The following is a 12965-nucleotide window of genomic DNA, read 5'->3' on the forward strand; positions in this document are numbered from 1 at the left end:
GGAGGGTTGTGTATAGTAGTTGGTGATGAATGTGACGGGGAGAAACGAGAGGTGCGGTTTGTTGTTACCCTGTTGGCGGTTCTAACTCAATTCCCACCAACCAGGCAGGACAGGACGCTTATTACTGGGCTTCTGGTTTAGTTCTTGGGCTCAATAGTACTGCCTTTATTTACTTGAGTATATAAGTTAGGACGGGATAGGTACTTGGAGAACGGATTAGCTGTCAGTTTAGATCCTCGTGGTGCTTGGTTTTCCGATTCCGATAGTTAGCAAGCCCTACCCCAGTCAGGCCTCAGAGTATATCCGAGTGCCTCATCTATACACAATAATGTACAGGTAGACCAGCAAGCGACTTATAATTCAAGTCGTATTATAATAAATGTCATGCGGCTCTCGGAGCTCAAGTTGACATGTGACAACAGTCGAAAAAAGTGATAATGGTGATGTTATATTATAGAAGGATGTATGCACGAACCCGTCCATATCCGCTTCATCTCAGCCATCTTAAGAAAATACCCGTTGTTCACCAACGCCGTTAACTGCTTAAGTAAGTACTTTATATATATAGCTGACTGTATTATCATCGGAACTTCGAGGGACGGATTTCGAAATGGACAAAACGACCCTGGCCTGGCAGACAAGGGTTGGAGAGTTCGGCCAACCCAGAAATGGTCAAACCTCATATGCATATTTTCCTTCAAACCCTCCATCATCCGCCGTCAACTTTCATACATGAGCTTGTCTGGCTGGCTGGATGAAGTAACCCCTCACCGTTCATTCGTTCGTTCTGGCCCGGCTGTTCACTATCATATCACTGTCGTTTTCTCTTCGCGTTTCTTTCTCTCTTTCTTTCTTTCAACTTCATCACCTTACTCTAAGTTTCCCTAGATCCCCAAACCAGCATTCAGTCATTCACTGCACCCTCGCTAGACTAAGGGCAAGTTGAATCAGCTATTATTCGTCCGTCGGAACCGAAAGCTCGCTTTGTAAAAGGGTTCCTGCGTTTCGCATCTTCGCAAAAAAAAAAAAAAGACCGTTTAACCCCCGCAACAGAACCAAACCAGGCAGGGGACCTTCGCGCGGCTAGTCAGATATGGCCTAACCCGGCCGCCACCAGACGACATTTACATAGTAATTGTTTAATTAGTTACACGGCTTGCCTGGGTATACGTAGTAATATACGACGTACGGTCGTCGGACGTCGGGCCATTTGAAATATGTCCGGAATAGTTCCACACCGCCAGTTCTCCTTCGAGGGTATGACCCCGGCCACCAAGCTCTATTTAAAGTAATCCCGGCCGCTAAGGCTGGTATATACATTATGACCGTCCGAAGTAAACACAAGGGCTAATGAAACAATTGCATTGGCAGGCGCGGGTCCTTCGTCCGTTCCTCCAACTCTTGCAAATGGCAGCCGTCGTCATTCTACCTTCAATTGGACCCAGAGGCGTCCCGTCAACGCGGCTTCCGGTGCACAGCCTCAACAGAACCACCCACATCACAGGAACTTCTCACTACCAGGTATGCTTCTCCTCTACTATAAGAATCCATCGAAAATCCCAGGCCGACGCCCTTTTTGTCTGAAGATGTTTTGGTTTCGAATTCTCCAACTGATTTTGGTGTTATATGAAAATAGGTCCGTCAGGTCACCCATACCCCATGGACCATTCACCTTCGCATACCAGCCCTACGAGTCCGGCAGAATCCTTCAGTGCCTCTCAAAATGATTATTCCTCTATCCCAACATCGACGGCGTCTCCGGTACAGCCCACTCCGTCCCAGTCCCCAGCCTATGCACCGCAGATCCAGACACCGCAGTTTCAAACGCTTAATCCAAACCTTCAAAGCCGATTAGCTAGCCTAGCATCTCGGAGTGGTATCAATAAAGTTTCATTGGAGTCTCCGTTGCAAGCCCTCCCTCGGCCTACATTCAGCGACCAGGGAACCGCAGCTGCCGTCCGTGAAAAGTTAATTACCATACGACGTTCCCAACCCGACTACAAACCGCCATCTGCTTCCGGTACCGGCTTCTTAAGAAAGAAAACAGTCAAGGCCACATGCAACAATGAAGCACAGACAGCCAAATTCAAGTTCAAAGAGCTTAGTTACTTGCTTGGGCAAGAGGTGCAGCAGCCGTCAACAGGACCTGGATCGGATATCGAATGTGCGGCTACTGTCGAAACACTTTTGAACATGGGAGCAGATGTCAACATTTACAAACAAGCGAAGGATAGCTTGGTTTCAAAGATGCATATCGGAAAAAGTGATGCCAATGTCGAAATTCCTGCAAGATACCTTCAAGATGCGACCGAGCGAGGCAAAATCAACGTAATCCAGGTCCTGGCTTCACGAGGTGCCGGACAAGCGAGTCTGAACGAAGCATATCAAATCGCTATGAGGAACGCCAACATTGATGCCATCAGAGTCCTTCTGGAGTATGGCGCCGACCCGAATTCTTCGTCGACCGCCTTCGAGCATATGGTTTCGGCAGGATATCATGACATTGTCAGATTGGTTCTCCGCTCTGGTACCCCCATTGCAAAGGAGTGCCTCACACGTCCGTTAAAGGGAATTATTGAAATGGGATATGTCGATATGGTAGAACTCTTGGTCGCTCACGGTGCAGATCTTGAATACAACAACGCGGAGGCGATCATGGCCGCTGTGAAGTTGGGACGATGGGACATTCTCCTGAAGATGATTCTGAATCAAGTTACACCTCCATGCGAGCTTTCGCAAATCTATCTCTTGTCAGCGGTCAACACCGTAATGCTCGCCAACTTTGAGCCTTCTTTACGCCTGATTCTTATCGAGATTCTACTTTGTGCTGGAGCACGAGGTGAAGACCTTGCTCGAACGTTGGTCCAAGCTGTCGGCGAAAGGGATAAGAACCTAATTAACCTACTACTCGAATTTGACGTTGATGTGAACTACGACCAAGCGGCTGCGTTACGATATGTCGTGTCTGAGTGCCAGCTAGATCTTGTGTCCACATTGCTGGCTAGACCACCGATACCTGAATACGTCAACCTAGCATTTGGGGAAGTACCATTTGCTTCGCAAACGGAGGAAAACATCAAGCAACTCTCTTCGCTTCTGTTATCCACGGGGGGAGTTGGAGACAATGCGGCAAAGTTGCTAGTGCAGGCGGTTCGAGCGGGCTATAACGACCTTCTCCACTTACTCATCGACGGTGGAGTATCAATAGAATACAATAACGCAGAGGCGTTGGTGCATGCGATCACGGCAGTAGATACTCGGAAGGTCAAAGCGCTCCTCAAAGCAGACATAGGACCGGATTCCGCCTCAATAGCCTTTGCTGCGATCGATATGTTTCTAGACGAGACACAGCTGCACGAACTTATGGGTCTTCTGCTCGCGAAGGGAGCCCATGGCGACCCTGTCAACCAAGCTTTGTTGAACGCTGTTCGACAAAAGCAGTGGACTATCATCAGCCTATTGCTCTCAAATAATGCCGACGTCGGATATGCCAATGGAGCTAGTTTGATTCACGCAGTTTCCGAGGCAGACGAAGCAATGCTGGATACTTTATTGCGAAACCCGATATCCACAGAAACAGCTAATGTGGTGTTCGACACGCTTAGAATGGACACAAAGGACCTTTACCCCATGGCGCAGAAGCTTATTGCTGCTGGTGCAAAGGGAAATCCGCTGTCAAGGTTGCTTATCTCCGCCGTGGAGAGAAAGAACTATACGGTCGTCCAGCTTTTACTAGCTAACGGAGCTTCCGTCGTATACGACGGCGGTGCTTCGTTGAAGAAAGCGGTCCAGACCGGTGACGATCAGTTAGTTAAGATGGTTATTCCAAAGTGTACGAATTGTAGCGACGGAATGGCAGCGATGGCGGCGGCGTTCGTGCTCATTGATAGGTTATCGGACAGTGCGAGAGCTGCGATAATGCCGGTATTTCTAAGGTCCGGACTACGTGGTGATACTGTGTCCGACACCCTCGTCCACGAGATCAACAAGACGCCAACAAACTATGCTGCGGTTGAAATACTAGTGAAGGAAGGTGACGCCGACCTTAGCGCTCACGGTGGTATGGCCCTCAAAACAGCTGCCAGCCGTGGAGACGTCCGCCTGGTGAGGATACTCTTGGAAGCCGGTCCTGAACATTCCCTCGTATCTTCAGCGATACCCTTGGCGATGGATGTCCAGGGTCCATCCACAAGATTCGATATCCTGGAGATGTTGCTCACTTCTGGAGCAGAGGGAGATGAGGTCTCGATGGCCCTCGTGAAGACTATTAGGCAACACCCAGAAGCTATCGGACAGATTGACCTACTCTTGAATCATGGTGCGGATGTCAATTTTGGAACCGGCGAAGTGATTAGAGCCGCATTTACGTCGAAGCAACTTGGCGTTCTCAAGAAACTTGCATATCGTGGAGCCAGTCAGGCCAATTTATCAACGGTTTTCCAAATGGCATGGGATTATAAAGATGCTGAGTGGCAGCATAGAGTGATGGAAGTCATCCTTGGAGCGAAACTCAAGGGTCCGATTGTCGACGACGCCCTTATTAAGCTAGCACAACAGGAAGGAAGCGACTCCCGGGTTTTCACCCTGCTACTGAAACACGGTGCATCCGTCAACCATGCTTCCGGAGCTGCTATCATGTACTGTATTCGCCGAGGGTTCGTGGATCGGCTGAAGCTTCTGCTTCAACAAGATCCGGCCCCAACAGTCATACGTGATGCTCTACAGATGGCCATGGAGCAAAGGGATTCGAGTTCAAAGTATGGAATGGTTGAAGCAATCCTCCAAAAGCAGCCGGAGTTTGAAGACATTAACGATGCTTTAGTCCGAGCTCTTGAGAATGAATCGCCCAGTAAAGAACTCGTCACTTTGCTTCTTGATAATGAGGGGTCCGTTCTCCATGAAGAAGGGAAGCCGATCAGACTCGCTGCACTCGGTGGGCACCATGAAGTCCTGCGGATCCTTCTGGAGAAAACACAACACGGCGTTGCCGCGATTTCTACGATTGCAACAATGATTTTCGACGAAGCTATGACCTCTGGAGTTTGGAAAACGGAGGATGGGCTTGAGACGGTGAAAATCCTATTAATGCACGGTGCAAGTGGGATGTGTGTGGATAAAGCTTTTGTCGCTGCAGCTGAAGAGTATGAGAAATTTCCGACTGCGAAACGATTTGTCGAGGCACTCTTACAAACTCCGAATGCAAATATTAACCGTGAGGACGGACGGTGCCTTAAAGTCGCAGCTCAGAATGCGAACATTGAGCTTGTTGAACTCCTATTGCGGGGAAATCCTTCGAAACGAACTTTATCGATGGCATTTCCGCATATAATCTCATCTGGCACAGAGGAGGAGAATTTACTAACCCTTGGCCGTCTATTCCTTGCTGATGGGCTGGAGACGGATTTGAACTTTCAGCATCCATCATTTGGACCAGTGTTTTTCGGCGTTTTGACGAAATACCCGAATTTTGTGGAATTTTATCGGCTATTGATCGATGCGGGAGCAAGCTTGGAGAGTGAGGTCAAAGTCAACTTTCACAGCGTTAGCGAGGGCGTTACACCCTTGCTGTGGGCTGTCTTGCAACCTACCGGTGAGGTTGAAAGCAGCGTCATCAAGACTTTTATCGATGCTGGTGGTAAGTAGTTCTACGATGAAACCTCTTACAAAGCGTCGACTAACGTGTGATATAGCAAATGTAAACTTCAAGTCCGAGTACTCTCTCACAACACCCTTGATGGTTGCGGTCCAACGGCAACGACGAGATATAGTCTTTGAACTTATCAAAGCTGGCGCTTCCGTAACTACGGAAGACCAGAAGGGACAGACGGCACTATTCAAAGCATGCCAAGAAGGTCAATATGATATTGTCGAGCTCTTGATGGCAAGAAACACATCTCGAAACGACGGAAGCCTACACGAAGCTGCTGCATTCTGTCATCCAGATGTCGTTAGGTTACTAATGAGAGAAGGACATCACGACCCCGACTTCCCATCATCAAGACATAGCGGCCGAAGTGCACTGTCAGAATTAGCGTTGGAGGGCGATGCGACGAATAAAGAACGGGTAAAAGAAACCGTGGAGGCGTTGCTCGACGGTGGTGCCGATTTGAGATTAAGAACCGACAACCGTTCACCATTGTCATTCGGCCTGGATAATAAGAATCCGGTGGAGATGACACGACTTCTACTCAACTCTGGTCTTTATAAGACCATAAACAGCGATTTCAACCTCTACAGAAACGAGAAGAATGTCGTTTACTCATTGACAATGTATGTTCGGAAGGGATTGTGTCAGAATAAATCACCAGAAGTGCAGGAGGAGCTTTATCGACTCTTAAAGGCCTTCCGCGGGGAGGATAGATACTACATCGACGATCCCAAAATGCCACAACCGATTGGATACGTTGGAATACCAGATTACCTATCGAGGATTGAAGAGGAACGGCAAGTCGTCCAACGCAAGATCGATCATGAGAAGATGTTACAACAAGCCCGTTTACGAATGGAGAAGGAAGAAGCAACAGAAAGAGAAAGGATACGAAATCACGAATATCAAGCTGAATTAGTACGACAAGCTGATCGCAAAGCTCGTGAGGAAGCACGAATAGCGCAAGCACGTGCAGCGGAGTTGGCACATATCAAGGCAATGAACGAACAAAGACAAATAATGGAGGATGCGGATAAAGCGAAACAGTTATCACATATGCAATTAATGCATGAAGAGGAACAACAACACAAGTCGCTTATGAATCAGGAGGAGTTGAAGATGATTGAATTTAAAGTCGCGGCGGAGAGGAAGAGACAACAGGAGATTGAGCATGCTAGTGATAAGGAACATCAAAGGCAGATTGCGTATTTGAAACAGTGGAAGGGAAATCTTGAGGCTCAAAAGCAGTTGACGGGCCCTGGTGGGTATGCGGGGCCCGTGTACGGTGGTCCCAGTGTTCCACCTCGAGGACAATTGCAGTGGCCGTATACTAAAGATGAACCGGATTGACGTAGCCCTCGCGGGGCATGAAACGAAAAGCATTGCTTTCATATAATCCCTTTTTAATTTTTGCGGCGTTTTCCCTCTTTGACATAACGATATGGATTATAGACTCATTTTGAGATAATATTGTGTTTCCGTTGTATGTACTGCAAACTACCCCACATGGCAATGATTAATGTTTAGCATACTATTTCACGATCGAGGCTTTTTCTTTTATGCGTGGCATGCATGGGAGTTTTTTTCAAGGGGATTGTTGATCTCCGCATGGCTAAGCCTCGTGGCCGCCATCCCAGTACCTCAAGGAGGAGAGGAGTATTAACAACGGCCAAGGCATTGGAGACGGAGGAGGCGAAGGAAGGCTTACCAAAGGGGCGAGGACAAATCAGCGACACCAGCTCCGATTCATCAGATTCATCAATTTCAATCCCCTTAACAACCCGATCTGGTAGTCTCCGGAAACCCAGTACAACAACCTGGAACGGGATACCTAAGGACAACAGCCCAAACCCGACAATTCCCTACTTCCGCGAATAATAATGCACAAACGCTTGGTGGCACTAATTCGCATCAACCAGTTTACGGGTACAAATGGGGTACTATTGGACTTTCACTTGTGAATTCTAGATGTGGGGGGAGTATTGGACCTGACTCTGGGTCTGTAGGAGGGCAGGAGGTTTAGACACCAGTTTAAGAAAGATATTCTCAGGAATTATTCCTATGGGCCCCCAAACCACAACAGATAAATTTCGATGAATAAATACTCTGAAAATCGTTATAACTCCACCGTTTTCCGCCGAAAAGACAAGTAGTCTTCGGGAGTCGGGATCTTATTATTGTTCCCCGGCAACTCGTCCTGATGGAGCAGTCCGAGAATATAGTCTCGGTCGCATCATTTGTATTGAGCCCTTTCAGCTATAATACTGGTTAGCCCGGTTTTGCTTTTCTGTTTTTCCTTCAATTTTCCAAAATGTTCAAAGTGTTGCTGGGCGTGATGTTCTGAAGGGTGAAACCTGGAGGTGCATTCTATAAGTAAATTTATCTTTAGTTCCGATGCTTAAAAATATCAAAGAACTTGAAGGATTATGCTGTACGGTAGCTGTACGCCGATATCCGCCTTCCTCACTGCACTAATTCTTCTCCAAATGCATTGATAAAGATGTCTTGAGCTGTTCTCCTTGACTGGAATCCGGGGGTGGTCGTCGTCCAGAATTGCCAACATCTCAATGATAGCTTCGGCTGCTGCGATAGGATTGTCTCTGAAATCGCCTCTGTCGTAGCCTTAATGGAGCTTAATCAGCCTATATTGCATTAAAGGCACTCTATCATCGCCCGCAGCAGCTGTTCCGGCGCACCAGGGAGCATACCAGAACGCAGCAGTGGAATTTCAATATCTGCGAACGCTTGGGATGCCTTCCCGAGGCCCAGGTTTTTAGCCACCCAGGTATTCGTATCTTTCGTCATCTCCCACAATGGATTGATTTCCCTTGGAGTGGCCAAGATGGATTTATCATCCAGCCCCGGTCTACCCAGTTGAAGAATTAGACCATCTTCATTTGTCCAGGTAATGTCATCACTGACTAGTTCTATGGTGGTGGTACCGTTTCAACGAGTCTTTCTATAAAATTAATATATGATCGGTTGACCACGAAATTTCAAAATGGGGGACTGAAATTCGCTCAATATTTCAACAAATAGAAGTGTAGTTAAACTAAATCGATCAGACAAGAATACTCCTAGATAAATACCAAGGCCTGGGTATGTTTGGAAGAATGAACAGTGGAAACGGTAAAACTGGGCTCCATGTTCTCATAGAATTTTAACCTTGGGGCATCCTAAGAAGCACAGCCCCGGGGGAAAAAGAAAACGGTACATCTAGAAAATTCTTCGATGTACATAGACACAATATCATATTCTTCTACATGTGTTTATTTGGATTTGACAGTGTGCTACTCGAGTAAAATCTGACCTAATATTTCTTTAATGATTTTCGTTTTAAATGCAGGTGCGCATATGATTTCCCGATTTATCGCACGCGCATGGGGGTACCGAGTCCAGAAGAAAAAAGTAGCAAAATAATATATCGTACTTCAATCTATGCTGCCAAATGCCCAAGTACCAGCATTTGTGTGTCGAGACTTGCTTTGGATTTAATCACGAGGATACACAAGTAATTCACATTCCTGGAAGATTATCGCCATGGCATCAGGAACGTACTTTAGGTTCAGTTCAGTATTACACAGACGATAGTGGGCGTTTTGCGACATTGTCACACATATAATATATGCATATATGTTGACGAAGCCGTCGGGTCAAACTATAGATTGTATACGATAAGCTTACTCTACGCCTGCCGATCTATCTGCACAATACTTCGAGCCGATTTGGTAGGCCTCTAGAGAACGTACGAGGTTTTTATGTGATGAATTGAACACTCGTTTGAATAAGAATATAATACTTGAGAGCTCTCGAGAACGCCGAAAGGTAATTCTTGTAATGAAGCCCGTCCTGTGATCTCTTTGACAAGAGTTGAAAAGGATACTTCAGCAAAAAAAAATGAAAATTGTTGTGGCTCGTTTAATTGTGAGACCAGTATGAATTAAATATTACCAATCCGTAAAAAAAAAGGATGTCGCTGCGCAATAACACCGGTCCACACGCTCATGAAGTCATATAAACATAAAAAAAGGAAACTACGCCTAGTTCGCAAAGACACGAGTACTTAACTTGTAGGTAATGACTGGCCACCAAAGTATGCATTGCCTATCTCCTGGAAGTCTGGGTTTCCAAGCAGGTAATCATCGAAGAGGGCGTTTGTCATCATTTGATCCCAACTCGACTATTGAAGCACGTACTTTGTTAGCCAACAATCCAAGATTTTAAGGTCTAGAACAAAGCACTCACCCAATCAACGTCTGGAGCCCACCCTTCTTGCACATTAACGGATTTCCCTGAAGTCGAGAGTGGAACGCTGTATCCATCACTGCTAGTCATTGTCACGGCGCCAGGTGCATTCGTCCACCGTCTGGTGCTGCATGCCTTGTCATAAAGTCCTCTACAAAGCTTCCAGTCGGATGTTTCCTTCACTCCTTTTGCCCAAGCAAGATCTGGTAAGCTACTTAAAGCGAACATTTCATCCAAACATTTCCACGCACGGTCTTTGAATTTGCTCTCAGGGTTTGCCAGGAGCTCTCCGAGTATGATTGCTGCCCCGTGGTATTGTGTGTATGAACTATAGAACCATACGAATGGGCCTACCCCCGGATCTGTTTCCATTGAATTGGACATCTCGACAACGACGCAGGCCGCATGGATTGCACTAGCTTAAATGTCAGCGAGAGTCTCGAAACGAGTGAGAGATGAGAGAATAGCGAGGCACATACTTATCTCGTACCGAAGACGGCAGTAATGTCCGGTGCTTTGGTTTACTAAGAGGGTAGTATAAAACGAGAATCGCTTTGTGGACAAGCAATATTGCGGTCTTCTTAGCTAATCTCTCCTTGGCCGATTCGCTATTAAATTTCGGCAGCCATTCCATTTCTAACTTTTTACCCCAAGCTTGCATTTCCCTAATCAGATTGTGGAAATCATCTTTCCTTACTTTCCGGAGACTACTAGTAACCTTCAAACTCGAGAGATAGTATTTCCCAGCAAGACAGCGGAAAAGATAATGCGACATTTCCGTATATCCAGTTTGATCTTCTCGTAACGGTTGGCCATCAACTATCTCGTGGTCATCAAGATTATGTGGCAGACGAGTATCGTAGCTTTCTTCGGTAATCGCCGGGATTGCGGTGGCGGGACCGATGGCGTACAGTTCCAATTGGAATAGGTAGTACCATAATCTCCGTCGCAGCTCACCCTCGACAACGCCTATATTTGGGAATATCGACGGGTCACGGTGGAGACCCATTGATCTAGCAAGCCGAAAAGCGACGGCCACGAGAGTCCATGTTGCGTTTCCGTGCGCTTGGCCGGAATGTTGGAGTAGCATTGACTAAAGAATGACTTAGTTAGATGGTTGAAAAAAGGAACCGATCGGGCTATACTCACGATTAACAACGTCAGCGATTGTAACGACCATAGCTCCTCTGCTTCCATAAACCGAGCATTCACAAGAGCATGTTGTGTCGCCTCCCTGTAAATCCTAAGTTGCTCATCACGTTCCATCCCACATGCCCTTCGAGCCATCGGTGGGTCCATGGAGACGACACTCGCGTAATATATCGAGAATAACAGGGCAACGAAGGACTTAATATTCTCCGCCGGCATCCGACCCTGCCAGAAATCATTGTAGCTAACTTCAAAGGACGGTCTATGTAGAATGTGTACCAGAAGATGTACTCTTTCAACATATACCTGCCAAAGAAAGTCAGAATGCGACTTTGTTGGGATATAAGAAGATAAATTGGTGGTATCCATCAACGAAAGCGCAGATGGAAACATCATATTTGATGCCCAAGCTGTTCCCACTTCTGCGGCAGGGCGAGGCGTGCCATCATCCTCTGCAGCTGAGATTGCTTGTTTTATATCATCGATCTACGATAAAAATTCTCATTAGTGGGTTGAATCCACAAGTACAACGCGGCGACCTAGACGAACCTCATTCTCAACGGCCGAGATCCACGACAATGGCCCAATGTACTTAGTTTTCCCTCCATCTCGAACTTTCAAGTGAGAATCTGCCACCGGGAGGACATCCTGAGTCCCTTGAGACCCCTGGGTTCCGGGATACCCGGGACCCTGCGAAAAATCCGCATTCGGAAAATTTATTGCCACGTTCCCAGACTTGAGCTGTTCTACGCTAGCAGCTAACAACCCTTCGAGGCGCGTAATCCTCTGCTGCAGATCCACTTTCGTTTTGTTCCCTCCATGGCCGTGTCCGTGGTGTCCATTGCTCCCGCTCGCCGGTGAATGTGTCGTGTGTGCAACGTGAGCATGCCCATGCTTTGTTACACCGGCACCGGTTGTGGATCTAGGATGTGGGTGGCCGCTGGTGGCGCTATTGGCGGCGGAACTGCTATGGCCAGCATGAGCAGCCACAGCACCTGGCGCGGACTTGTCGTATTTACATTCCCTTCCCGACTTGCCGCATGGCCCGCAGAGGGGGTATACCTTGTCACATTTGACTTTCCTATTGCGACAGGTCAAGCACGCAGTGATAGGCCTCGCTTTCGCCGATACAGATGATGGAGTGGTGGCATGAGAATGGGAGTTGTGATTGGGTGTGCCTGGAGAATCCGATTCAGACTCTCCACGAGTCGCATGGCCATGGTCGGAAATGTAAGAGCCTGCCGAGGACATGGACGACGTAAGAGGTAGGGATTTAAACAATAAAGCTATAATATCCGATACTATGCATAGGCCTGGGAACGGAATTTACCATAATCTCGTGAGCTGGGGTAAGTCGACGTGCATGCCCCTCTCGTACGGAATTGATGGCTGACGGGTTTCGTACGAGAGAAAGAATCGGGAAAAAGGTTTGATGTGAGGTCGATGTGTAATGGCGACTCGATTCATTAGGCATTGAAAGGGAAAAGGCCCAAAACTTGCTGTTGTTAGCGTGGAAATAATATTGTCAGAAGCCGGCAATGCCCGGGAGGCCAAAAGCATGTCCGTAGACTGCCGGTTGATTCTGCAGGCTTGATTCGGCAGAATTAGGAATCAACTTGGTCGAGGAACCAATTTCGTAGCTTCGGCATGCCGCCGGATGCAGTCAAAACAATCACGTGATAGATCACGTGTATAGAAGCAGCTATATTGATGTGTTGGCCCACAATCTGTGGCGCTTATGTGCATCGCCTCACTCGGAGTTCCTGGAGCTGTGGCTGGTGGACAACCTCCAACACCGCCTAACCAACACCCAGCAAACGCGCTGACGACGACCAGCCTTGGTTCCACCCACTACCCACCACCTTCAACCCCTCGAATTCGATACCCATCATCATCAACATCTCACATTACCACCCTTCGAAGC

General features: G+C 47.4%; 2 protein-coding genes across 2 annotated transcripts; one reads left to right on the forward strand and one right to left on the reverse strand.

Annotated features, from left to right (window-relative positions):
* Positions 1–1217: 1217 nt before the first annotated feature.
* DFL_002939 (uncharacterized protein) lies at positions 1218–6997 on the forward strand (the record flags this gene model as incomplete). Its single annotated transcript, XM_067631798.1, has 4 exons — positions 1218–1257; positions 1372–1521; positions 1637–5635; positions 5691–6997. 4 exons carry the CDS (start codon positions 1218–1220, stop codon positions 6995–6997), a joined length of 5496 nt encoding a protein of 1831 aa, XP_067494309.1.
* A 2713-nt stretch (positions 6998–9710) lies between these two features.
* On the reverse strand, positions 9711–12292 carry DFL_002940 (uncharacterized protein; the record flags this gene model as incomplete). Its single annotated transcript, XM_067631800.1, has 5 exons — positions 9711–9827; positions 9893–10307; positions 10372–10985; positions 11042–11527; positions 11591–12292. 5 exons carry the CDS (start codon positions 12290–12292, stop codon positions 9711–9713), a joined length of 2334 nt encoding a protein of 777 aa, XP_067494310.1.
* Between the last annotated feature and the right edge of the window lie 673 nt (positions 12293–12965).

The sequence above is a fragment of the Arthrobotrys flagrans genome (genome assembly GCF_004000055.1).
Source record: "Arthrobotrys flagrans strain CBS H-5679 chromosome Unknown unitig_3, whole genome shotgun sequence".
NCBI lineage: Eukaryota > Fungi > Ascomycota > Orbiliomycetes > Orbiliales > Orbiliaceae > Arthrobotrys > Arthrobotrys flagrans.